General features: G+C 31.6%; 3 protein-coding genes across 6 annotated transcripts; 2 read left to right on the forward strand and 1 right to left on the reverse strand.

Annotated features, from left to right (window-relative positions):
- Window positions 1-66: 66 nt before the first annotated feature.
- LOC126867484 (alkylglycerol monooxygenase-like) lies at window positions 67-27,363 on the reverse strand. 4 transcript variants are annotated; one of them, XM_050621964.1, is made up of 10 exons: window positions 27,101-27,363; window positions 7,305-7,473; window positions 6,916-7,040; window positions 6,063-6,214; window positions 5,875-5,978; window positions 4,830-4,992; window positions 4,582-4,733; window positions 4,026-4,160; window positions 3,414-3,527; window positions 67-3,319 (listed from the first exon to the last, which is right to left on the reverse strand). In XM_050621964.1, the coding sequence occupies exons 2-10, from the start codon at window positions 7,425-7,427 to the stop codon at window positions 3,017-3,019; spliced, it is 1,371 nt and encodes a 456-aa protein (XP_050477921.1). In that variant the 5' UTR covers window positions 7,428-7,473; window positions 27,101-27,363; the 3' UTR covers window positions 67-3,016. The 4 variants fall into 4 exon arrangements, with proteins under 4 accessions (XP_050477921.1, XP_050477920.1, XP_050477922.1 ...); XM_050621963.1 differs by lacking the exon at window positions 27,101-27,363 and adding an exon at window positions 16,718-17,642; XM_050621965.1 differs by lacking the exon at window positions 7,305-7,473.
- On the forward strand, window positions 10,004-14,577 carry LOC126867473 (nucleolar complex protein 2 homolog). Its single transcript, XM_050621943.1, has 12 exons — window positions 10,004-10,163; window positions 10,314-10,468; window positions 11,227-11,465; window positions 11,569-11,681; window positions 11,783-11,892; window positions 11,967-12,124; window positions 12,205-12,429; window positions 12,526-12,714; window positions 12,804-12,923; window positions 12,997-13,128; window positions 13,370-13,585; window positions 14,012-14,577. Exons 2-12 carry the CDS (start codon window positions 10,318-10,320, stop codon window positions 14,513-14,515), a joined length of 2,157 nt encoding a protein of 718 aa, XP_050477900.1. The 5' UTR covers window positions 10,004-10,163; window positions 10,314-10,317; the 3' UTR covers window positions 14,516-14,577.
- Window positions 15,275-25,307, forward strand: LOC126867472 (uncharacterized). The gene is made up of 12 exons (XM_050621942.1): window positions 15,275-15,751; window positions 17,649-17,904; window positions 19,366-19,450; window positions 19,579-19,758; window positions 19,917-19,957; window positions 20,662-20,821; window positions 20,932-21,044; window positions 21,128-21,263; window positions 21,954-22,563; window positions 22,970-23,427; window positions 24,411-24,609; window positions 24,709-25,307. The coding sequence occupies exons 1-11, from the start codon at window positions 15,729-15,731 to the stop codon at window positions 24,572-24,574; spliced, it is 2,226 nt and encodes a 741-aa protein (XP_050477899.1). The 5' UTR covers window positions 15,275-15,728; the 3' UTR covers window positions 24,575-24,609; window positions 24,709-25,307.
- Window positions 27,364-27,484: the final 121 nt, after the last annotated feature.

The raw sequence follows: 27,484 nt of genomic DNA on the forward strand, positions 1-27,484 counted from the left end.
ACGATGTCTTTCATTTGTCTTCATAATCTGTTTCTTTCTTCATCGATGAAAATATAAATCTATATGAACCAAATAATATCATCATTTATTGAAACCCCAATGTTCATCGCAATTGATAGTTGCTTGGATAACATACTTGATAGAACTTCAATTATAATAGAGCAATAACTTCGTCTATACGTAAGGTAATTAATAAACGCAAAGTCATACGCGCAACTAACAAAATATTGTAAAATAAAATGAAGAAAACAATGAAGAAATACAAGATACGTTCAACATTCACGAAGGCCTTTTTTCGGTAGTTCCTTGCATCCTTTATTTAAAGATAAATCATCGCTCTTAGAAGCGTTCGTACATCTTCTCTCGCCTGTCTCACACGCCACATACACATACATATGTTTCTGTATTTTCTGTAAGTATGCCTATGAATATGTTCTCGATTTTGAAGAGCTATAACAAAAACTGATTGATAGCCAAAAAGTGAAACGAAATAAAAAAGCAAAATAATGGAAGTAACTTACTTGCCTCTGAAATTCTACATCGTTTCTTTATCCATTGCATGATAAATATTTACGATTATAAATAAATTCATAACGATATCTGTTGCATGTGATTGTCAAAAAAAAAAAAAGAAGAAACAAAAACATAAATTTGAAATTTATAAAATTTTAAGAATATACTTTTTAATTTTGTTATATAACATTGGCAAGTCGTTTTGTTGTATCATTTAGGAAAGGAATAAGAGAAACTATTTGAGAACTAATTGTATTAAACATAGAAATTATGCAAATTATTGTACGGTTGGAGCGTCTAGACCCAAATGGGATATCACAGGATAATACTACTTACATTAACTTACTAATAATAGCTATAGTTTCATTACTAAACGATTAATGGCTTTATTATTTTTATCAGTCGCTGACTTGATTTCTAAACATAATTTTTATCCATATTAGTTTCAGCAGAAATCTATCGTTACACAATTTTTATATTTATTTCCTTAATCATGATTCATAACTTGATGTCGATACTCTTTAGCCTGACGTATTCGCTTATGGTATACACCGACGTATCGAGAGTGTATAATACCAAAGATAATGATAAAAATCAGAAGACTGTCAATATTTATGTTCCTCAGAGATTATTCATGCGATTGTATGTGTGTTACGCTATTTCATCGTTTCTTTAAATGATGTATCAAAGTTCGTTAACTTCGAGCGTCTTCTGTAGTAAGTAAGTATCAAGTGTTCTAGCAAACAGGAGTGAATTATGAACTTTGTTCGATTCTCACATTGTTTTACCTAACATGAACATAAATATCAATTAAAAGATGTGATTTTTTATACTTAGGATCATTTGAAAACCATAAGATTTTTAGGTAATTGAATGTATTTCTAACATTTTTGTAACTCGAAATCTTGTAATTTCGTAAAAAATAAACATAACAAAAATTATAATCTATCCTACTTGGAATCGTATAATCCCATTTACCTAATCGCAAGTAGATTCGCTCTACTTTTAAATACATACAGCAGATATATTTTGAATCATCCTGTCTGGTTTAGTTTTTCGCACGCGTAAAGAAAAAGTACAATGCTCTTTAACTTTTACATATTTTCTAACTTTCAAATTGATTTTCCACGAAAAGGGAACGATGATTACTATAAATTCGCAAAATCCTGTAACTTCTTCTCTGTAACATCCTGTACAATACTTGCATATACCTAAGTAAGCGCATAAAACTATTTATAAATTTTATCTGCGGAACAATCTGCTGCAAGGCATATATTCGAGTTAACAATGCCGTTTAAACGCTTCACATCCCGCATTCTAAACATACTTTGAACAACGGCTATCTAAACCTGTTGCACACGTAAAAGAAGGAATAATTCAGGAATTTTAGAGCTTCCAATGTTTCAATCCAATCGAATACTTTGTCATAAAATTTCGTATAAGAAATATTTGGTAATTATTTATAAAGGGACCCACCTCTCCGATTTCGATGATTTTTTTAATGTGTTGTAGAAATTAACATTTTGAACATTATCCATTCGCATTATAAACGAAAGATAAGAGCTAGGTTTAGGTTGGTTTTTGTATTTGTTGGTTCGGTTGTTGTACTCGCCTGCCTCAAGGCTACCGGCAATACTTACGCGTACACCGCCACAGATGCACAATTACACGCACAATTACACACGCGATTCACTGCAGCGGTACCGACAATCTTTTTGCCAATGTATATTTCAGAAACTAAGGCCGAGTGGGGGTTACACGCATAGGGAAAAGTTGTTCAAAATGTCGATATCTGGAACATATTCGGAAATCATCGAAATCGACGAGCTGCTTTGTTAATAATTGCCAAATGTTTTCATTATGCAATGACGAAACAAGTACATTGAGTGTAAGAAAAAGTTCTATTTTTTTGTGGTTTCTATAGAATTCAAGGAACCAAGGGAACCTGTTTGAAATAAAATCGCAATGGATCGAAGATTTAAAGGAGACCAATGACGTAAGTTCAGGTAGAAAACTGATTATTATAAATCAAAATTTTATAGATCTGGTCCACAATTTTTGTCATATATAACAACAGTATATATATGGTAGTATATACATGATATTTTTGATTACTATATTAATCGTATTCAAAAAGTTATGTTATTTTCTTATTGCTTGTAGAATAATTTATTCAACATTTTTATGAAACGAGCATATAATACTCTGAAATGAACGAATACTGAATACAAAAGACATTTCATTATCTATATACTTCTATATTAATTGTGAAAAAGTTTTGTAGAATTGCGAATATGCCTATGTATAGAATATAGCTAATTTTTTATTCAAACGAGGATAACTATGGATAAACCTTCACGGTCATATCAATAAATACTTAATTTCTATATTCCACTATATTTATTGTTTGTGAAATGTGTACAACAATGATATCGAATAATGTATTATTTATCACATAAATATCAATGAGACAGAATAATCGTATATAGTGTAAATACAGAATTTATGTGTAAATATTTTCATCATGCTCCGTAACATTAGTTTGATTCCTATATCTTGCCACGGTTATAAAATTTGATTTTACTGTATGGTGAAAATGTAAAATCCAAATGCAAAACGAAGTTACATATACATAATAGATATATAAATTTATGGAACAATATATTTTGGAGAAACTTAAATAAATAAGGCATCGAATGAATTCCAAAATTCCAGCATATTTTGATTTATCGAATAACAAACCAATAGTGGTAAGAGCAAGCAAATTATTAATAACGATAAATCCTGATGATATGGTCCTTAAATCCTATATAGAAAAGTATTTAATATTTTAAAAATAGACAAGTACAACGTTTGAGCATATAAAGAAACAAAGATATTTAAATTACTACGATGCTCACCTGTGTTTCCTCGTATATTTGAAGATGATGATAAACAACTAGGCAAAAGTGTATAATTACGTAAATGTTTTGCCACTGCGGTATATAATTATCATATTTAATCCTAGATGTAACCTATTGGAAATAACGACAATGATATTATTACCATAAACGTGCTTTGAAATAAATGTATTCATGGTTATGAGATTCAGTGATCGTGTGGTGAAGAATACCCATAGTAAAACCAAACCGGTTTATGTGGTCTTGTTGGTGATTCAAACTAGTACCTGTGCCATATCGGCATTCGCTGTTATATGCCAATTACATAAATCCATTAGTATTCTTAAAAGCGAATTATATATTCGTAAATATTATTCAATGATGCGTCCGAACGTTTGCAGCGAGCTCATTTTACTTTCATACAAGTACTTTCATACAATCTAATTCTCTTTCTATCGGTTGAATTATTCATAAAATATTGTTGGTAATCAGAAAATAATGCAGTGTACAACAGGAGATGGTACTTTTTTCAAATACGTTTGTGAGTCGATTCTAATAATAACAGTAACGATATGTAATACCGATGATAATGTAGTCGTAACAACGTAAAAGTGTATAAAATATAAAACTTACATTAATTTTATATTTATCCAGACCTAAGCGAGGAATACCTGGAAACCAACTAGGACCTTTCCAGATAACACCTAACTTGTCCATAAAAGTTGACATCCGTGTAATCTTTTTAAATAATTCTGCAGTGTAAAATGTCTATAACAATTCAAAATTATTATATTTTATATTAACAAATGAAATCGTTATGCTATATACGAATGTGTTACATATACTGGACCAAATATATCTGAACGTATATCGAACAAACATGCATTGCTATAAACAACATGAATTAGTATATTAGAGGCAAAATTATTGTAAATTACATATAAGCATAAATAATTTAATTTGTAATTTTCATGTCGATGCAATTGAAAATATTCGATATACAAATTAATCTATAAATGAACGAATTAAAGTATGGATTACTACAGTTCATTAAAATGTAGATTAGCTCTGAAATCATGTCAACCGAACGCATATTTACATAACTGATTGTTAGCTTATGTAACAGAATGATCGTTCGTTTCATTAACGGTTAAACAAAGAGACATGGTCTAAACAAATATGACCTTACCTGTAAATACAGGGGATTAAAAGATTGAGCACTAACAACTAAGCCATAAATTATCTCTTCCTTTTCCTTTTCTCGCACGAATGTTCCAAATAATTTATCCCATATGATGAGAACGCCGCCGTAATTTTTGTCCAGGCAATATAAGTTGCAACCTATCCACGATATATAATAATTATAATTGATAATAATCGTAATAATGATTATTAACAATAACATTTAATATAATATAAAACCCATCTGTCCTTTACCATGATGTACACGATGATGTTTTGGTGTGTTGAATATTAACTCGAACGGTCCAAGATCATCAATGACAGTCGTGTGAATCCATAATTGATAAATTAAATTAAACTGATTATGTACGATGAAATGCGATGGCGGTATAAATAATGCAAGAGGTAAATATAACATCTGTAAACAGATTACACACATGTATCTCTATAATATAGCGTGGAATAACATTTTTGTACATTTGCACAATTGCACATTTGCATATTGTATATATATACTCGATATTTTATCTTTAGAGAAAGTTTATGCTATAACGTTATAACGTTTATGCAAGATTATTTATTTACAATTACAAAATTACGTCATATCGATAGAATATGTTTTAGATATTTCAGGAAGATGTGACTTACAAAGATGTGATTAACAGCAAAATTAAAGCATCGCGAAATTTTCGTTGAATATATCTTCACCTCCTGAACAAAAATCGTACGTTAATCTGTCTAGGACCAATTCGAAGAATCAAGCCTCTAGTAACCTCAACCTTGTTGAGAATAAATTGATTTTAAGGGAAATACTACAACTTTTCACTTTTCGATCTTCGCATTTACAGCGATTTGAGTCACGAAAATGATTGTTCAATTTCCGAAGGCACATTTAGTTCCGTAAAATCGTTGAGAAAAACAGTATCTTGACTTGTCCATCCTGCTGACTAGTGTAAAAGTGTCTACAACGATATAAGCGATATAAATGGCAAAATACATTTAACGAAAGTAAATTCGCTTTGCTTGTTTTTTTTTTTTTTTTTTTTTTTTTTTTTTTTTAGTATCACAACAATTCAGAGATCCATACCCTTTTCGGCAAAAATTTCGAGATCTTTCAATTTTGCTGCCAAATGTATCTTTGAAATCGTTTGATAAATTCTTTCATTCATTGTTGGTTCATTTACATATAAATAAAAAAAAAAAACGCAATGTGTACGCAGATATGCGAAACATCGAATTTCCTTTTTTTTTTCATTTCGTAGCGTGGAACATATCTGTATGTAACACGAGCGATACTTACGAAATTACACCAGTGTTGCAAGATGGATTGCCGCAGACCAACCGCGAGATTGAATTCTTCGCTGCTATGATGTACTTGATGCTGAGCCCATAAAAAGTGTATCTCTGTAAACGGGCGAGAAACACTATAATAAATTTGTCAAGTAGAGGATGGACAATCACACACACATGGTTGGATAGGAATTTAACCGTGGTTACTGCGGTGAACCCAATAGTAACAGAAATCCACCCCCACGGCAGTGATACACCAAGTCCATAGCGAGTTCCAAGGCAGATTCCACCAGCGACATCTCTCGTAAATTACGATGTACGCGTAATATTCGGCACCACGGAAGAGAGTACTGGAAGGTATCGTTGAAGATATTAGAGACGAATCACCCACTTCATCGTCGAGATAATTCATTTATAAAAAAGAGTCGAACTCATTTCGGTGTCATTATTAATTTGCAAAGTTTGATCGCGATTTTCGGTCGAAATATACGATGATACTTCGAATAAGACGACAGGTAATATATGTTGATGCGATTATTGGACCTAGTATTAAGAATTACTAGACCATACAAAAGCATACATCGTTTTGTACCAAGTACCGTGTCAATTAAAAATACGCATTAAGAATTTATGCCTTTTTTCGTATCTTATATCGTGCTACTATATCTACATTTAAGCAAATATGAAATTAAATTGTACGATTACTAAAGGTTTCTGATGCCTTTTAAGCTTGAATTATTCGCGTTTATCTTCAAGAATCGTATTCGACGATGTACTTGTTAACCAATAGAAATGTTTCAGATGCTGTTATCGAAAAGTTGTAAATCGGTATATTTTATATATGATAATTACGAAGAAATTTGTAATTCCTAAAACGATATACGTAACTATAACAGGACGGTTCTTTTATTACCATTGAAATCCATAAAGAAAGATTTTATTTTATCGTTGCACTTTATTTTCATAATATCGTACCAATGTTTAAAATTTGTCTTTCTTAATTGCAATGGGCGGTAATTGCGGATACATTTCAAAAGTTACCTATGCTTACCGGCTAGTTTCTTGCAATATCCATTGAGACAAGGAAGTCACTTGATCGTTCAAGCGGAATCTTTTCTTCTTAAAGGCCAGTATAATATGCTCAAATACGATAAGGACCAAAAATGGTAACCATACCTACGTATACATTTATCTTATCTTAATTGATGCAATATTTATGTTTGTTACAGTGTTATCGATAACGTATGTATCTACGTATTATTACATAAACTTCGCGATATACGAAATTTTGTCTTCTTTACCGAATACCATATTAAGATTTAACGTAAAAATATACAAAACTTACTATTCGTTGATTATATAAATAATTTTGCGGCATCAACGGTAAAAAAAAAGACGCGTTTCGCGCTTTATATTATTATAAAATATAAATATGGTTACCTGCTGCTGATAATCGGGAACTTCGTGTGGGAATTCGAAAATTGTCTCATAGGGGTTAACAAGATACCAGAATTTCCCTGTGTGTTTTAACTGATCGATCAAATCAGCCTTGGAAATATTCATTTCGTTCGATGCTATAGTACGTTGCACTTTGATGTTCAAATAATTCCTGTTGAACGACGAAACAAAGCAAACCCAGTGAAGCGCTACAACTCCATCCGATTCTGTTTTAGTCATCGAACTGAATGCACGTATCGTTTATATATGTAAGTTCGAGCTAACCGAGGACACGTGAGTATGTACGCGCGATGTTTATTTCACGGCCGTATGTGGTAAAGGCGCGACAATGAAGATAGCATCTTATTCGAATTAAACTATGCTAAATATATCGATGGTTGCTAAAAATAAAGATTGAATGGAATTAAACTGCACTCCGCGACACGTCTTAATTTCACAACACGTCGCATCTTCATCGCAAGCTCTTCGTATTATTAACGAAGTGATCAACGAATGTTTATCTATTGGACGTTTGTGTCATCTATTGGATTGGACATCTAAAAGCGAACATTACCAATAGAGTAATGTAATTTAAACATGTATCGATTTCCTTTTTTATCGTATTCTTTGATACAAATATTGTTTTGATTTTCGTCGAAAGCTATGGTGTCGGTACATTGGTAACCACTAATTTACTGTAAGCTAATCAAACTTAATTTAATTTTAATTAATTTACAGCTTAAATTTCACTTGAATCAAATTTAAACTGTAATTAAGATCGTTGAACGTTGATTAAAAGATACACGCGGTTTAAGAGGGAAGAATTAATCGCACAAACATTTTTTGCCATATTTTCTGAAAATCATAATCGACATACAAACAATAATTAACTAATATAAGTTTACGCGCATGTTGTATATTTTGAAAACGTAACGAAGACGATAAGAGACTTTACGGATTGTTATAAATCGCTATCTTCTCTCATTTTTTCAATATTACATGATTTTTTCGATATTACAGACAAACAATGATGTCATAAAAGATACGTTGGAAGAATTTATAAGAGTAGGAAAACGCATGATACACCACTGTATGCAAACCTTCAGCGTGTCAGACGCTGCATTGGCGGCAGACAGGGTGTTTCATAACACGCATTAATTATTCTCGCAAGAGTGGGCAAACCAATAAATTATACTACTGCCATATGCAAGATTGTTTGTATATTTCGTATGCCAAATTTAATATTTCGGTTAATCGCACATAACGAATAAGGTTACTATAAGATGTTGATATTCTCATTTTGAACTCGACTTCAAAATTGATTTTTAAACAGAAAAGGATATACGTACGTAAAATGGAATGTAAAATAGATTTACGTTCTTCAAACGGCTTTCGAAAATACATTAAAAATGATAAATTAATATTTGCTAACGTACATGTGTATCTAGTTTCTTTTAGTTTTAAATTTCAACTACATTTGTCACGTTCGTTGCAAAACAACGAAAGATTTATATCTTATAAAATATATATTTTTGAATAAATGTAACAAACTTTTGTCTTTTGCGTCAAGTGAAACAACTTCTAGTCGCATTGTGAATCTTTTCTCTTATTCATTTTTCTGTTAGAGCGAGTGTCTCACAGAAGAATTTACTTAGAAAATATCCAATTGGTCCGCGTCAAGTGAATTCTTTTGTATCAAAATTTAGAGAAGCAATCGATTTTCTATAGATGTCGTTGAATTCTGTGTCCTAAACATCCATAATATCATTACGTACTTTAATCGCAATAGAAGCTCCAAGCGGCCAATCGGTTACATACTAATTTCTTAATTAACGATAACGCTGTAGATTCGACTATCTCTCCGGCAAACATTGCATATATTTTAACCACGCGGTTCTTCTATTATCTATCGTCGATACGCTTTATTTTTCAGTGTGCTATGGGAAGTGACGTCTATGAACGTCAAATTCAAGGACCGTAATGACGATATAAGAATTGTTTGTCGCTTTCTTTATTTAGTCGAATGTTTTAAAAATTATATCGTATCGATAGTATCCCCTGTTGGTGGTAATCGCGATCATGACCCTACTAATATTGTTTAGGTAGTGTGCACAGCACATTGTTAATTTATTTCTTCTACAGTTTGTTACGCAATGAATTTGCTTACTACTAAGTTATTTAAGACTTCTTTTCTTTAGCAAATAATTGTTAAAATATAGGTATTTTTTCTTAAAATAGAAGAGTATATTGAGGAACCAAGCATGTTATTTGCGAACAAGATTTTACAAAACCTGTGAACATAGCGATTGCCTGAAACACATATACAGATTATAATAATGTACGACATCTTAATTATCGATATAATAATTCAAACATTTAGTAGTAAATTTTCTTAATTTTTAATTCAAATATTACGAGTTATTATAAATGCATCTGCATTAGGCGAACTCGAATGGAATAATAATTTTACAAGTGCAAAGAGGTAATAAATAATTACTTCCCGTCCTTCGTAAAATGAATTTATTTATTTTTTCTATTGTTTATTCGTATTGAAGATGTATTATTAGATATCTCTGTTGCGATGATAATTTTAGAAAAAAGATTTTTTTGAAAAGATACCTCCTCGTCCAGTCGATAAAGATCATTGAAAGTACTTGATGATAGGGATGGTTTCTATTTTATCAACATCAAAAGTTACATCAGATACCTACAATTACCAATATTACATGTTGTGTTATTGATTTACCAAGTTATGCACGTGGGAAGTTGAAGTAATGTTTAAAACGAGCTAGAATCGTAAACATTTTAATCTAAAAACCAAAAATACCATATAACATAAATAAACAGTATTCTCATTTTCTGGTACGTATCATATATTTTATAAGAACATAATATCAAACTAAGAAAATAGAAATAGAAGTTTTATAGGTTATATTTATTGTATCAATATTATTTCTTGACATTCATTTGTACATATGTATAAACTTATGTTTAGCTCGTTTCTGCTTGCAGTTAAATGATGAAGATAAAAAAGGAAAAATCTGTGAAGGGAAAAACAAAAAAACTTGTTACAAAGAAGAGAAAGCAATTAAAAGATGCAACTATGGATGACTTCTTTAATCAAACTTTTGAGGACGAAATAAATGGCAATGATAATAATGAACAAGGTACTAATGAATGAAAGAAACAATTAAATCAAGTAAATAGTCAACAGCGTTTTTATATGATTTTGGTTCAAAATATCCAAAATCATACATTAACCTCAAAGATACATTTGAAACTTGGGCATGGGTGAAACAATTACTTTAAAACATTGATAAATATTTTGATTTATAATTATGAATAATCCATGAAAATTAGATATATCAAAATATGTGAGATTAAAGGGAATTTAAATTTGAATTATATAAGGACGATACGTGTGTGACACGTGAATAATTTGCGTATATTAAATTATAAATATTGTGTCAATTTTTTAATAATGATTTTGCAACGATACTTTATTTTGTGGTTATGACTCTGATCGAATGTTTGTGTAAGTTAAATAACTTTAAAGAAGGAACAAGTAAAAATTTTCTGTGCTGTAGGTAATTAACTATAAAGACATAGTGTCTGTATCTTTTGTACTTAAGTATCCTTAGTAATGTGCAAAAAGAACTTTTTTCATATATGTGTAACATCTCTGAAAAATATAACATACTATAATTTGGTTTAATTTTAATCATTAACATATTTTGCAACCATGTGTTATACGTACTTAGCTTTTGAAAAAGCTTATGCATTGGATATATTATAAAAAAAGGTGATATCTATAAAACATATAATATATGTAATATATAATTGAAAAAAGATATTACTTTATTTTCTTCAGAAGTCGCAAAAAATTATATTTTATTTATGCAGAATTTTATATATTATACGATAGGTGAAAATACCTATGAAGATGATGCTGGAAGTAGCGAAAGTGACATGGATCCAGTAGAACATAAGAAGTCTTTAATGAGATTGAAGGATACAGATCCTGAGTTTTATAAATATTTAAAAGAAAATGATAAAAATCTTTTAGAATTTAATATATCAGACGAGGATGACGATATTAATAATGATGATAAATGTTCATTAAATGAATTAGATACAAAACATATACCTAGTAGTCGTTTAGAGGTATGAAAATGAAATATCTCCATATATTAACGAAACCAGAACTATTTGATATAAAAAATAAGAGGGGATAGAAAAATATTATTTTATATGTATAAAATTTCAGGTTGCTAGCGATGAGAGTGATTATGAAATGGATCAAGGTAGTGAAATAAGGGACAAACGAAAAATCACATTGAAATTATTAAAAACATGGCAAAAAGACATTCAAAAAGACAAGTACTGTCTTATATTATTAAATCATTTTATACCACTATTAATTAAACTGGTTGCATTAGTTTGTATATACGTACTATATGCGTCTGTATATAACTTTCCAGATCATCTAAAACGATTAAATGTGCTGTAGAAGCTTTCCATGCCGCATTACACACTGTAGCTGAATCTGCTGATCCACAATTATTACAATATAAAGTAGAGGGTGGTGCAGGTTGGTTTTTTTAGCATTCAATATTAATATCGAATAAATGTATTTTCTACTTCAACAATTAAAATATTTTTTAGTGTTTAATGAAGTTGTACAACTGTGTATACTGTATTTACCGGGTGCATTTAAGCGTTATTTAAAACTGAGTTCGGAAACTCAACCTCACATTCATAAGCTTAAACGGTTTGGAAAAGTAAAAAATATTCTCAAGTCATATTTAACAGATTTAATTAAGGTAAATACCATTACTACTATTTAAACATTGAGCATGGTGGATTTTAATCATTGTAGCTATATATGTGTATTTATTTATAGATTTTACAAAATGTAACGTCGTCTAATATTCTCACAATCCTTTTAAAACATTTACATCAAATGTTACCATATACACAGTCATTTTCATCATTAACTAAGCCATTATTGAAGATTTTGTTGAAATTTTGGTCAACTGGGGAAGAGTCTGTGCGTGTTGTTTCTTTTTTGAGCATATTACGTATTGCGACCAGCAATCAAGAATCTGTTTTAGAAATATTATTTAAGGTAAAAATAGAATTTTAATACTATATTGGTATTTATAATATATATAATAAAAATATAGCGAGGTACAGTTAACATTTTTATATTAATATGTTGCAGACGATGTATGTAAAATATGTTGAAAATTCTAAATTTGTATCCCTCACAACTTTACCTGCAATAAATTTTATGAGACATTCTTTAGTTGAAATATATTTGCTTGATAGTAATTTAGCTTACAATCACGCTTTCTTATATATTAGACAGCTAGCTATTCATTTAAGAAATGCTATGACTTTAAAAAAAAAGGTAATAATATTTACAGTAAAATACTATATATACTTTTCTGTTAATATTGTGTTTTATTAATAAATCAATCTATATCTAATGCATTGCAGGAACATTTTCAAGCTGTGTACAATTGGCAGTACATAAATTCATTGAGATTTTGGTCAGAATTGATAAATTTATCAAAAAGTGATTCCATGTTACATTCACTTTTATATCCTCTTGTACAAGTGTGTATTCTTATTTTCAATGTTATAATTTTTTTTATCAATCAAGTATTTAACATGTATTATGTATTTACAGATTATCATAGGAACTATCAAAGTAATACCAACGCCACAATATTATCCCCTGAGATTTCACTGTTTACAAATGTTAATAGATATTTCTAGAGAAACTGGAAAATTTATACCTGTATTACCATTTTTATTAGAGGTATGATGTGTTAAAGTATTTTGTCAGAAAAGATGAAAAATAATTTTAGGAATCAATTGTATTATTTTGATAAATAATGCAAATATTTAGTTGGAAGCACTAATTTCATCGTTTAACAAAAACATTTTCCATTTTTTTCATTTAAAACCCTTATTTAAATGTATATGAATCCATCTATAATTGACGTCACTATAACAATATTTAAATCTTTTGTATATTATAAGATTCTTTATGTTTGCAGATATTAAATTCCTACGATTTTAATAAGAAACATAAGGCAGTATCAATGAAGCCAATACCCTTCATTTGTATCTTAAGGATGTCCAAATCCCAATTACAAGAAAATGGTTTTAAAGACAATGTTATTGATTCAATATATAAGCTTATCCTAGAGAGTGCTGCTAAAGATAGTCATACAGTATATTTTCCTGATTTATATATACCATGTATAATACAGGTAAGTCAATTATTTATATTTGAATAGATGGTATAATTAAATAAACGAAATTATACTATTATACTATAAATAAACTAAAATTAATATTGTCCGTTGTTAATTATGGATGTTTTCATTTAATGAAGTGATAAAGTATAATTGTAGTATGTATACTATATACATAGTAGATAATGAAGATATTAAAAGCTTGAAGCACTGATTTGATACTCATATTGAAATTTAAGAATTACATATACACAACATGGTAATATCCATAAACATTTCAGAACTCAATAGTACGTACTGTATCTATATGTTCTTATTTTTATCGAATGAACGTTGACAGTATTAATGTTAATTCACTCGTTATAATCGAACTTTTTTCATATTAATGCAAATATGACACTTCGAACGGAAATTTTACACGCTTACTCGTTTTGTTTCTAGCTAAAGGCATTTTTAAAGAAATGTCACATAGCAAACTATTGTAGAAAAATGAAACAGCTGTTAGATAAAATTGCGGAAAACAGGAAATATATCGAAACAGAACGTAATAAAACCGCAATTGATTTAAAAAATATGCAGGAGATAACGAACTGGGAGAACAAGATAAAAGTGCAAGGTACATCGTTATCGAAATTCTATGAATCTTGGATAAAAATCCACCAATCTCAGAAACTTAAACTACTTACGAAGAACGAAGATATCGCTGAATATAGTTTACCAACTATCAGAAAATTAAAGAAAGGCATAGAAGATAAAGAAGAAAGCAGCGATGAGAGTGAATTTGATATGAGGATAAAATCCGATGAGAGAAAGTCTGATGAAGATGAGAAACATTCTAGACCAAAAAGGAAAAAGCTGAAAGTTAGCAAAGCCATTAAGGATATTGACCTACCTAAAGAAAATACAGATATCGTGCAAGATATCAATAGTGACGATTGGGATTAAATGTAATTAATTTTACATGTATATGACAATAAATAGATATCAGTTTTAATTTTATAAACGAAGTAATACTTTTTCAGAATTCAATGTATCGTATAATAAATGTTCTTATAGTTCTAAATAACGAAAAAAAAAATTACGTGATTATTAATCTAAAGTTAACAACAATATACTTTTATTAATTTAAATGTGTATTATTCCAAAGATATATTTCAATCTTCTAGGTATAAATTTTATTACGAGATAGATATTTGACGTTTAACATACGGCCGTTTCAAATAGAAAAACAGATTATCATTTATCCGAGATATCTCTCGTCAGGCAATTTTTCGGCTTCTATCGTTTATTGCATATCGATAACGTTTATTATGATAAAGTGATAAAATTGTTTAAGAGAAATTGTGACGGTATTGAATAGGTGCTATAACTTATGTGGTGTACAGCAACAGCCACTGATTTCTAAGGTGTCGCTTTCTGATAGTCTATTTTTACCGAAGACGACTCAAGGCAGTCGGGAAGTTGGTATAGCGACGGCTAGGCGCTATTATAAAGCATCCTGTGCTTATGCAGTAATTCATTCAAGTGAACGTTACAGATAAGAAAAAAAAATTTGAAGGAAGAAGAATCATAGTGTTTCGATTGTTAAGAAACAAAGGTAGAAGCGACGAGGGAAGCTTGACCAAGCATCGAGCTTGTCCTTCGAACGATTGAGCATTTGGGCGACTCCATTGGAAGAGGATTCGGTTACGTATGTAGGTGAATCGAAAAAAAAGCAAATGTTTATCGAACGATGTAGCTGGAGCGTGAAATTTTCCGTCACGTTTGCAAGAAATTTATGATAATCTGTTTGATATAAAAATAAATATCTGTTCCGCGTTCGGTTTCTTTGCCATAAGTCTCGGGCATGAATGAGCCAGTACCGGACGATGCTGGTGACCGCTAGCCACTAAGTGCCGCGCTGACGAAGTTGCCGCGGTTGTGTGTGCCTAACCGGCCAAGTCCGTGCGTGCCAGGGAACATTTTGTAAGATGCGATTTTGTCTTTCATGGCGAGGGAGCCTTCGTCGTGAGATTCGTTCACTTTCCGTACAGTCCACTTCGTTCGGAGTATAGTACGCTCGCGGGTTACGTAAATTCGCAAAAGAATTGTCGCGAAAAGGGAAACCGCCTCAAGATAAGGAGGAAAGGAACGAGCGAACTGTGCATAGATCGTCGAAATGAGGAGGGCACCGTTCGATAAGTAAATTTTCATTTCCTTCTTTCTTTTCGAAAGGCAATTAGGAAGAAATAGAAAATTAGCGAGAAAAAAAGTTTCTCATCGCGTTCTTACTTTTTGTGAAAGTTTTGGGTTATATCCTGCGACGGAAATGTAATTTCAGACAAACTGTGCTTAATCGTGCGATGCTTCGATGATTAAACAGGCAACGTATCGCTTGAGACCCTTTTTTGGAGTCTTTAAAGTCTGAAGTATACGGAATTTTAAATAATATCACTTTAAGTATCAATGGTTAACGTCAACCATTGGTAAATTTCTTTATATTCCTAAGGATAGTGGAAAAATATTTTAATTACATAATATTAAGAAACGATAAGTAATATCGTTAATCGTAGAAAATTTGTTCTTCACATATAATTGACAATAAAAAATTCTTTGAATTGAACATTAGCATTATTTTCGATCGGTGGGGATATTCCCTTCGATAATTCGTTCAGTTTTAAAACACTCGAACTTCTGCCGAATAATCTATTTAAAGCAACAGATCGATCACGTTATTCGTAGTTAGAATGTTAACACGGTAATATTATTTTAAGTTATAAAAGACGTTAAATTGGAAAAATTTTCTACAGCGTCTCAAATACATTTTTACATGTTTCCGAAGGAATTACCATCTGACGTTAATTGAGAATAATTCGTGTTATAGGTTTTATAGAAATACAGTAATTCGTTTTAATTATTTCCTATCGTATCGATATTGTAAAAAAATACAAGTCGGAATTAAAATTATGCAGTATTATTCAAACACGAAATATAATAAAAGTTCGACGATAAATGAAACAATCGAACGGATGTACTTTATCGGTCATTCGTTAATATTAATAAATTCTAATTAACATTTATATTTACGAATGCAGCGTTGATAAAACTATTTTTCTTACGACTAAATTATCTACAATCTTCTACTAACAACTTTCTTTCGACTCTTACCTTATATTTTATACTACGATATTTGAGCTTTTATAAATATTAATTGATTCACTTCTTCTAAGTTTACAATTAGTCTTGATTTGTCTAAATATTTTTTCGATTAACTTGCTTTCTAATAAATACAGCACTGGTAGTATACCCCGAACGCAAACGCTCGAACTGTTACTGCGTATTACGTTACAACAGATAAATTTAGCATTTCTTTTGCACAGAACCTTATTGTACCGCTGCCAATACTGCAACGCGGAATTAATTGGCTGCTTGGAAGAGAACCAATTTCCTTCGATAAGAAATCGGATTTATCCGATGTCATATATATATATATACATCGGATTTGTTGTCGATACTTTTTTTTACATTTGTATACTTAATTTCTTGAAAGACGTTTCGTTCAAATAATATCATTTACGAGATGAATTCTCGTTGAATCTTGCACAGTTTCGCTTTTCTTTCTTCTTTTATAAATACGTATTACGCATAATTTTACTAACTGTACGCTGTGTCTTGATTAATCGGAACCATTGAGCCGATCTTTGTACTAAAATATTTTAAGTTAAGTAACATTTCAAGTAGAAAGTGCTATTACGTTCGTTTTAAACATACGTACAAATTATATACTATGGTATTTATGATTTGTATAATCTTTTATACGTTATTATATTTCTCAATTGTCAAAATAATATCATTTAAAATTTACGTTACCACTCGTTATGGAAAAAAAAACGATTGTTTATTTCGTACCAGAAATGAAGCTTTAAAATTTAATTTCCATTTGACAGTGAAACTACGTCAAAAGTAGTTACGAGAGTAATATCGATATATTTTCTATTCTATTGATTTTCAAAGATCGATTTATTATAAGAAAGCAAAGTATATAGCGAAGATTGAACGGTTTGCGCGAAAACAGACTAAACAGTTACCATTTCGGCAGACACAATAACACGAAGCGGAACGTTTTGAGCAACACGTACAGTTCGTACAGAGTCGCGTCTGAAAATTCAAAGGATGCAGAGTACCAGTACAGTGTGAATTACGGTAATTTACAAGGAAACAATTACCTGCAACGAAGCGTCTCCGCGGACAATGTTGTAATACGTTCCCGTGGTTTTAAGCCCTCTGATAGGCACGATCCTGTGAAGAGGAACTTTCTCGAGCATCTTACTTCGAAAATACTGCATTTCGATATGGTGAGTATGTATATTGTATTTACCTTATGATCACTGAAACTAAGTCTTTGGTATGTTTGCACCACGGATAAGATTCTTAAGACTAATAATAGCAATTAATATTTGATTCTTTAAATATGAATTAGCTTCGTGTTAAGCACAGCGATGATAAGCGATACATTTACAAATATTTACGTTGAATTCTCTTTCTCCTCTGTTCCTCGTTCTTTCTCTATTACAAAGGTACGTTACTTAACGCCGTTTTAGTAATTCAGTTTAGGAAACAAATTATTTACATTTTACCATTGACAAATTACGTTTTATGCCTTGATCACAAAAGCAATCAAGATTTTACGACTCATAAATTGCCCTATTTAATGTAAAGTTAAACTAGAATTTTTCGGAAAGTTTATTTATTTAGGATTAAGAATATTCATTTGTTATTTAAACAGACGCGTTTGTCTCTTTATACTCACTTTGTGTTCACTTTATATTCACTTTATTTTGTATTACAAAACATGATCGCCTAACGATTAACATTTCAAGATAAACGAGATTCTTTCGTACTTGCGAGACATTTGATGGTTACTTTTCCGGATAATATTTATACATGTATATATACGTACTATTTAGTGAATATGGAATTAACCTATAATAACTTTGTGACCGTGGCTCTGTAAACTTGCCCAGTTTGTATTCGTCAGCTTGTTTACATCCATTTTATCTCTTTAAAATTACTCTATTACAAATGCAGTTCGTTTCATCAGATATGTACGTTTTAAGATGCGTAACTCTGGATTAACGAATATACAGTATATATACATATATGTAGTTTCATTTAGACTATTAAAATTACAAATAATTAATTAATCTCTTGCAAAGGAATAACTCTATGTATCAAACTTTAGTTGTAATATTTCTAAATGTAATATCAGTTACTCTTATAAATTTTGATACTAATCATACATTTTATTATACATATATTCAAAGTATTAATTTCTTATGAGTAACCTTTATTAAAATATTATATGAAATGCATATTAATATAGAATAACTGCGCTAAAGTAAGAATTGTGAAAACAATAATATGTGCACTATGCAAAAATCTGTTTGCAACAAGGTTTCACGGAAAATGCCAAGAATGCATTCACTTAGCTAAAACGCATTCAACTGTCAACAATGTGAAGTTTCTATTAAATAGGCGGGACAGAAACTTAAAGTAGGAAAAGCGAACGTTTGCTTTCGTTGTAATTTATTCGATATAATCTGATGATAAGAATTCCAAACAATTAGCGATCTCTATACTAACACAGATCTATATACTAACATACTATATATATAATACTATTGTAATGTATTATACTGTACGTTACTCTTATTGTATTTATATATTCCCCAGTACTTTTTAAACCATTTTTAGATTTATATAAACTTTTTTATTTTTCAATATTTTTATTAAACCGACTTACTTTTATTTCGAAGGAGAGCAATGGAAGTACACCGGTCAATTTGCAGAAATTACTCACACCCGCCGCAGATTCTCAGGGAATTATGCAATCCAAAAATAGTAAGTTGCCAAAAAGATACAAAATATTCGTATATTAAATTTTAACAGATAACGTTTATACTGTACGTAATATCTTTAAGTCGTCGTGTTATAATCGATAATAAATATACAAAATTTTCTGCACGTAGGAAAAATGTTTGCGTCTTCGTATTTTTATGCGCCGTCGCATCCGACAGTTGAGGATCAAGTTGAGCTCGCCCGACGAATTTCGCATTCGTTGAGCGATGTAAAAAATATGAAAAGTAAAGGTCAATCTATGTATGTGAACAGAAAAAAACGATCGGTCAAATGGATCCACGACGGCAATGGTAAGTACGTGTATACTGTACGTATATGCGTGTAACGATTGATAAGTTGAATTTGATGAACAACACCCCCTTTCAGCCCACACCTATGCGCGATACGTTGCGAATATCTATAAATCTTATTAAAATTTGTTTCAATTGTCTAAATCGATGAATTACAGGTGTAGAAGACGCAGAAGAGCCTTTGATACCTGTTCATAGAGTAAGTGGTGTGTGTTCGAAATTGCAGTGCGTATTTTTACATACATACTTTTCGTGACGTTTATGATGAAATAACAAACGTCATTTCGATAGATATATCAGCTAAATACGTATATACCTCGAATATTCGTTACTCGCTGTGTGATCAATAAATTCTTACATTTCAGAAATGTAAAAAATTGCGTTGCACATTCGGTGATCTAAAAACGTGAAAAACAACAAAGTAACTTCCACTTGGTTTCTGTAGCTTGGCAAATCCACTGTACAAATATATAGTATTCAATACAAATTTAAAGATTGTATTGAATTGCTTAAATTTATCTTTAGCGCGGTTGACTTTATACCTACTTGATTAATGCGGAATTTCTTTCACGTAAAAAATTAACAGACGATCTGTCGAGAGATCAACTTTCTTGTTTGTAATATTTCTACAACTCTGTTTATGTGACATGTAATTTTACGAATATTTACTGTAAATTGTGTTTGAAATATCTATCAAAATGAAACTGTTTAGCGAAATGTAGATATGCAAGGGAACGCTCGTTTCTACGGTTTCGATATATTCCTTGCAAAAGTATTCCTTTCTGTTTTTTCTCATTAACAAACCGAAATCATATATGTATATGTGTACCATAATATCATTGTACTCGCTAATATATCAATACTGTGCACAACTGTACCTAATTGAAAATGTTGTTTCGATAGGAGAAAATTCCTCTAAAATGCATGATGAACCCACATGGAAAAGTGTTGGATATACACGGTATTCAAGCTTTGGGAGAAGAAGTGAATATCGAACCAATACCGAAGAACCCTGAGAAACTCTTTGATATTGTTCGCGATTTAAACAATCAAAGAGGCCGTGGTAATTTACACGTATTAACGGTTTTATATCGTTAGATCTGTCCGAATCAATGATGTTCTATTACGCTTTCGAAGAAACATCGTTTTTCAATGTGTATAATCGATTTACAGGTGCTGAAATATTTGCGAAACGTAGGAAAAGATCTGAAAAATGGGTCGTAGACAAAGATCAACCACAGATACCGAGCACTCCTGGTATGCCGAAAATGTATCCGGGTAAACCGGTAAGGTTTATACTTTTGCAAACAACATAGCGCGTTAAAATAAACGAAACAGACGTTAAACGAAATTGAATTTCAATTAATAGGAGATGAATGGCAGTTCGAAGTTTACAACTCTACCTCCTCTTACATCTATAGTACCTGAGCCAGCCGTTGAAAAATCATTTTATAATCCTTTTACCGTGGATTTGTCTTTAGATGATACAAATCCACCTGCAACAGGTACGCAACTTTCGAACAAAGATATATCTTCTTTATTCTACTACGCAATCTAGTTGGCTCGTTTCTATTTGGCAACGCTCCACGCTATTTTCTCGTTTGTTCGAATTGTTTTCGCATCATGAGCAAATATCTAACAATTTCCAAGGACTTAAGTTCGAGGTAAACTACTTCGTATCTATTTCTGGTCTGTCTAAGCTCTTCTACTCTCTCAATCTTGCTTTACTTTCCATGCAATTCTACAGATTAAATTACGATATAGCCGACTAAAAAAACTCGTTCTAAGACATTAAAACGATCAACGTGTTCTATACATACCTGCGAGTCGATGTTAGACGCGTCTGCTTGAGATTTGTCTAAGGTTCAACAACCTGGATGACTTCAATTGGCAAACGACATCGATGTTATTCAATCGATGCGAAACTACCGCCGCGTTCTTTTTAGTTGTATATCTAAAATAAACAACTATTTGTACATCGGTGCCAACCGATCAAAGCTAACTAGACGCGGGTTAAAGCGCGTTTACGCTCAATTTTCTTAAACTTTTTTAAGCGGTTATAGTTACGTGTCAAACGATTGATTCTCGGTAACGTTAAGGCGTCGAATCTAATTAACCGAAAATGTCTTAGAAATCGAAAAACGAAGCAGAGTTTTGTACGTTTTAACCATCAGAGTTTCCTGCAAACGTTCCAGGCCGAAATCAATATCGATGTAACGGTAAAGAGTGCAACCACCAGACCGAAGTGAAAAAGATTTATCTGAGAGAAGTAGCCGTTGGCACTGACAATGACTTCCCTCTTGACAAATCTCGATCGTCGATAGTTGAGAAATCACGTCGAATCACTTTCGAACCTGATACCGAACAACGTAACATCTATCACGGCAGGAATAGCGTTAACGAGAATACATCATCGATCGCTACTAACAGACGCAATCACAATTATAGCAAAGCTTCGCTGAATAAATCTAATTTTTCTAACACGCAGCACGCTACTAACAAAGAGATGAAAAATTATATGAAAGAACAACGGATCACAGAGTGTGTAAAGAGCACGATTAGCGACAAGGGCAAGTTCGTGGATAATCGGCAAGAAATCGATAACGAAGAGAGCGAGTACACGCCGGTTCCGGTCAAACAGTTGATACAAGAGTTCGAGAAAACATGTAGACCGATTCTGCAATACAAACAATTCAGTCCGAAGGTTATCCCAATTATACGACAATCTCCTCTCGATAACGATATAACGCGATTTTTTGACACGCAAAATTCCGTTAAATACAACAACGAGGAAGAACATAGGAGGTGAGATAAAATGCCATTTAAATTTCGATGCTCTTTCCTTTTATTTCCTGTACAACGTTTTCTTTTCGATTCGCGCGTTATGTGCTTTCTTGGTATCTTTGAACTTGATGCCATTCTCATCGTTTTAATCGTTCTTGTAATATCTCACATTGAAATATGATTGCACACATGTACGCGTAAAAATAAGCAAATGCTTGCAAGCATCAAGTATAAGTAAAATACTACATTTATACTATTTATGCATAATGTTCTACCAGTAGTAAATTACCAATCTGTTCAAAGGTATAAGCGATTCTCAATTCTTTAATTTAATTTTGTTCTATCGGAATAGAGTTTCACTTATTGAATTTTAACTGAACATTGGTCGCACGGAATTGCAATATCATTTTAATTGATTACAACGCAGAATAACCGAGCGACAAAGATACAAGGAACTCGTAAAGCTTCAAGACCACTGTAACAATGGTTACGTGTCTACCGATGATACAGAATACACGACCGACGAAACCGACTCCCAGATGAACGATTACAGCGAAGAAATAATCTACCGAGAAAAATCGGAGTCCTCGAGTATGATGAACGGCGATCAAGAATATTCGTCGACGTATCGCGAAGAGTGTTCCAGTCGACGTCGATCTGTTACTTCCGAGGAAGTAGAAAACTTCTGCAACAACGGTGACGGGAAATTTGTGAATACAGAGTCGGAAGTGCCTGTGGAAGCGAAGTCGTTGTTACTCTCGATGATAGCTTCCCAAGAAGATATTTTGGAAACTATTAAGCACTTGCGCAGCACACCTGTTCTCGACAACTTATTGCATGGCGTTTCGCCGGACTGTAAATTCACTGACATCTGTTCGGATGTAGGCAAGTTTAACTCGCATGCGCTTCTACTTTCTTGTAACAACTAACTATTTATATTTTACGCCTGTTTCGCGAATATTCATCCTTGGGCTACCAACGCTAGATAAAATATTATCCCGGGCAGTAAATAGCGAATAGCCAGTTTTACCTTAGATCGTACATGTAATTGTAAAAGTGGAATATTTTATTTGTCGAGGAAAGCTTCTAGAATAGCGTTTAAAGCTTGTGTTCTATCCGAAGGATACTAAAAATATCGGGACTTTATTTCAAAGTATTTCATTAATTCTAGTTTATTCTCTATCCATTCACGGGCAATGAATATTTGTATTATCTCTGGAAATATCAATGTACTATCTTTGTTAGTGTAAATGTTTTTTCAGTTTCTTGGTATTTGACTCGTGGAAAAATCCAATGACGATATTGCTGACAGTGATCGAAGAGAATATCGAAAAGTTTTGCCTCCGCTTGAATGAAAGGAACGAACGTTGGGACACGTCTTGACGAAACAACAGTGAAAAGAAACTCTTAGTTTTTACTTTTGAAGTTACATATCTTCCTTCGCGGCAAACTCCACCTGTTCGTCACAGCTGAAACGCGAATCTTTCGAGTGTTGTTTTAGTTTCGAAAACTGAAAATCATTAGGTGCCAAGTCTTGACTGTATGGTACACGCGGAACCACTGAAAAGCCAAAGCGTTGAATTGCATCTTTTGTCGTTACACTCATTCACATCGAACACGCATTCCCATCGAGATAAACTAACAAAAATGCTTAATAATGCACATGCCAGCACAGCTACGACGAAGTGGAGATATCGTACGATTAGAAAGAAGTTGTTTTATCTGGATTCTGAAACATCACAACGGAGGCAAAACTTTGTTAGTCTGCCCTCGTGTATAGTTCAAACTGCTCCGTAGTTACATGTTTGGTACAAAAGCGATCGAAGAGGAATGTATAATTTTTGTAAATTTAATCTATTCATTTTCAGGTAAAAAGCTTTACGAAAGTGATACCTATACAGGACCAAAACTCGCTAGCGTTCACAACTTAGCCAATTATAATACGGCACCTCGAGGCTGGGATCAGTCATTGACATATTATCGGCCGATTAAATTTGAGAAACCGCAAGAAATTGTTTATTCTGATTTTTAGTGATAACTTGAATAATTACAACGTTATATAGACGGGTACGTAACAACTTTACAACTTAAATTCCAATTTTATTTAAAGGGGCAGCTAATTTTTAATTCAGAGAGTCTAACTGAAAATTATTTTCTTTTTTACAGAAAGCAAACATACAAAGATTGCAGAACTAATTTTCAAATTTCGCGTTACACATCATTTGAACTTTTTTCCCTTGTTTATAACGAAGTTACTGTTTCTTTTCATTTTTTCTTTTTTCCTTTTTTCGTTTTTGATTTTGTCAGATGCAAGATAACGTTGATGAAAATGATTGTCGTAAATAATGAAGGAAATTCTGCACTAGAAAATTGTGCGGTACAGACATATTACATACATATATATATGTGTGTGTGTATATAAATTATATAATATATTGTGTATGATATATTATATAAAAATATATATATATACACATATATATACGTATCTTGAAGCTTCGTTTTGCTTGATATAGCTATACATACATATATATGTCCCATTATTCAGATGTTGATCCTTATTTATGCTTCCAGCAGTGTTATTGCATTTTACTTTATAATATTGCGTAAATAAATGTTGTTTTCATAACAGTAAGGTGTATTTTGAATATTTCACATACTTTTTTTCGATAACGATTTGTAATTTTGAAAAATCTCAAATACCTTGTATTACTTTCTAATTATTTGATCAACCGACTGTTATAATAAAATTATTTTGTACAAGATTTTCTGCGTTTTGTCTAACTACGTTTTCCATTAAAATATGAGAATACCGAATAATACGAGATTATCGTAGTTGTAATGATAAAGTAGGTAAATTCTGTTTCAGGAATCAAAGAAGATTTCTCATAGTTTCTGCATTAGTTTTCGATTATCTTCTTATACGAACGAGTATACGATTCTTTTGTTTTACTGCGAGTTGATTGACTTTTCTGATCTTATTCCCATTCGACGTATTCTTGCGAAGACCAAGTTTATAACGTTCTTATTAATTTTATAATTTGAAGAAACAAAGATATTTCGTTTACACGTACGTGGCTAACCTAAAAATTCCGAGTCAAATAATTTTTCTAATAAATCGATACGAGTTTGTCGATTACATTCATCTTTATTTCACTGTTTGCTTTAATCGAAATGTCAATGAGCAAAGAAATCGATGGACGTGTCACTGTAAGGTATATTTTGGTAAATATCGTACATTTCACAGTCGCATTTACATCGATAGCAAAATTTCAACTACTTGTTATTGTTTAAACGTAATGTTATGAAATTCTGATTTTCTTGTTTAAATATCTAACGTCCTGTAATTTTTATCGATACCATTGATAACGCACATATAGTGTATCATAGAATTGTATGCCCGTTGTAACGATAGCTACGCTGATTTTTGCATAAGTGCAATTGGGACGAACGTTACTGGTAACGCTGCAATTAATTATAATACTATTTATAACATTTATTATTGACAGCATGCATGTATCTGAAAGATAAGATACACGTATAGCGATACATTTAAATTTATTCCTATACACGTATAAAATTGTTTATTCTTAATACGGCAAATTTTATAAGAGTCGTAAGATACCGAAAAATATGACAAGACGAAGAAACAGAACATCAAAATTGACTAAATTTGAAGCGTAAATTCATATACGTAGTAATAAATATGTACGTATATAGTACCATTTCCACTCAGCTTTTCTAGATCGTGTTTTTACTGCTTACTATGGTAATTTTACGATTTTTGTCCCCCTTTTATCTCGCTGATCTACATACAGTAAGTTGTTTCTAATACATTTACACAATTGTACGCTAATGGCAATGAACGAAGCAAAGTTTTCAAGTTTTAATTAATTTTGCAAAAAGGAGTAAGCTACTAAGGAGTTGAAAAATCCGTGGTACCAATATTAAGACTCGAAATAACATATTGTACCGCAGAACACTTTATTATCTATTATATATATGTATTATATATATTATATTTATGTTTATCTTTATCCTCGTGGATTAGATCTGTTGGTCGTTATTACATTAAATATTGTTAGATAACGAAACACGATATGATATGTATGCGCGATGCGAATCTATAATTTTCAAACGAAGACGAACACTTAATCGAACACGAAAATATTCTGTTTATCGTTCTTTAGCTAGTAAACACTTGAAGCATCCACGACTTTTATATGACAGATTATTTGTACTTCACTTTTTTCATAATAACTATATACCATTCCTTTATGGGGATAAGACAACGTAGAACTAAAATATCCAACAACGGATACTAAATATGCCGCGTTATATTCACGGGTATAATGAAAAGTATCGTTTAAGAGGCAACGCGATTACAGGAAAATAACTTATGGATAACCGAAAAGAAAATTCTAGAAACCACAACTTGGAAATGTTCTTTTCAATCTAAAATTACGCGTACTTCGATATTTGTGCACTCGTAGCACCACTCGTGGTACACTCATGCACCAGACAAGTAACTTATTGTACGAATCAAACAAGTACTTACGGTATTTGTACGCTTGCATGGTAAAAGAGATTTCTTCTTTGAATACTTGTTAAACACTAGCAACAAGTTTCCTTGCAACATTTCTATTACAATAAACGATTACATTGTACTTTCTTAACGTAATAAAGCATATAGAAATAGCACTTGAACGAATCTTTCGTTCCGTGAATCGATCCGACTGCGAACAAAGTTTGCTTTATATTATATTGATATAGAACTGTATTGCGCTCCTGCATCATTTATTTATTGCTACGTAAACGTAACACAGATAGTAGCTGGAAAAGCTGAGACTCGTTGGATATTTTCGTTGTTTTATATGTGTGTAGAAGCCGGCAAACGATCGGCAGTAGCAGACTATGTATCTCGTATGTTTGACGCAATCGC

Source organism: Bombus huntii, chromosome 7 (genome assembly GCF_024542735.1).
Source record: "Bombus huntii isolate Logan2020A chromosome 7, iyBomHunt1.1, whole genome shotgun sequence".
NCBI classification, from domain to species: Eukaryota; Metazoa; Arthropoda; class Insecta; order Hymenoptera; family Apidae; genus Bombus; species Bombus huntii.

Bases quoted from the DNA above. Each gene is read 5' to 3' on its own strand.
- LOC126867473 (XM_050621943.1), top strand. From the start codon at position 10,318: ATGATGAAGATAAAAAAGGAAAAATCTGTGAAGGGAAAAACAAAAAAA. The intron at 11,466-11,568 runs GTATGAAAATGA...ATAAAATTTCAG, and splicing joins TACCTAGTAGTCGTTTAGAG to GTTGCTAGCGATGAGAGTGA. The intron at 13,129-13,369 runs GTATGATGTGTT...TTATGTTTGCAG, and splicing joins TATTACCATTTTTATTAGAG to ATATTAAATTCCTACGATTT.
- LOC126867472 (XM_050621942.1), top strand. From the start codon at position 15,729: ATGAGGAGGGCACCGTTCGATAA. The intron at 15,752-17,648 runs GTAAATTTTCAT...CCATTTCGGCAG, and splicing joins AGGAGGGCACCGTTCGATAA to ACACAATAACACGAAGCGGA. The intron at 21,264-21,953 runs GTACGCAACTTT...CAAACGTTCCAG, and splicing joins TACAAATCCACCTGCAACAG to GCCGAAATCAATATCGATGT.
- LOC126867484 (XM_050621962.1), bottom strand. From the start codon at position 7,541: ATGACTAAAACAGAATCGGATGGAGTTGTAGCGCTTCACTGGGTTTGC. The intron at 6,215-6,915 runs GTAAGCATAGGT...GATACCTTCCAG, and splicing joins ATATTGCAAGAAACTAGCCG to TACTCTCTTCCGTGGTGCCG. The intron at 3,320-3,413 runs GTGAGCATCGTA...TTTTCTATATAG, and splicing joins AAATATACGAGGAAACACAG to GATTTAAGGACCATATCATC.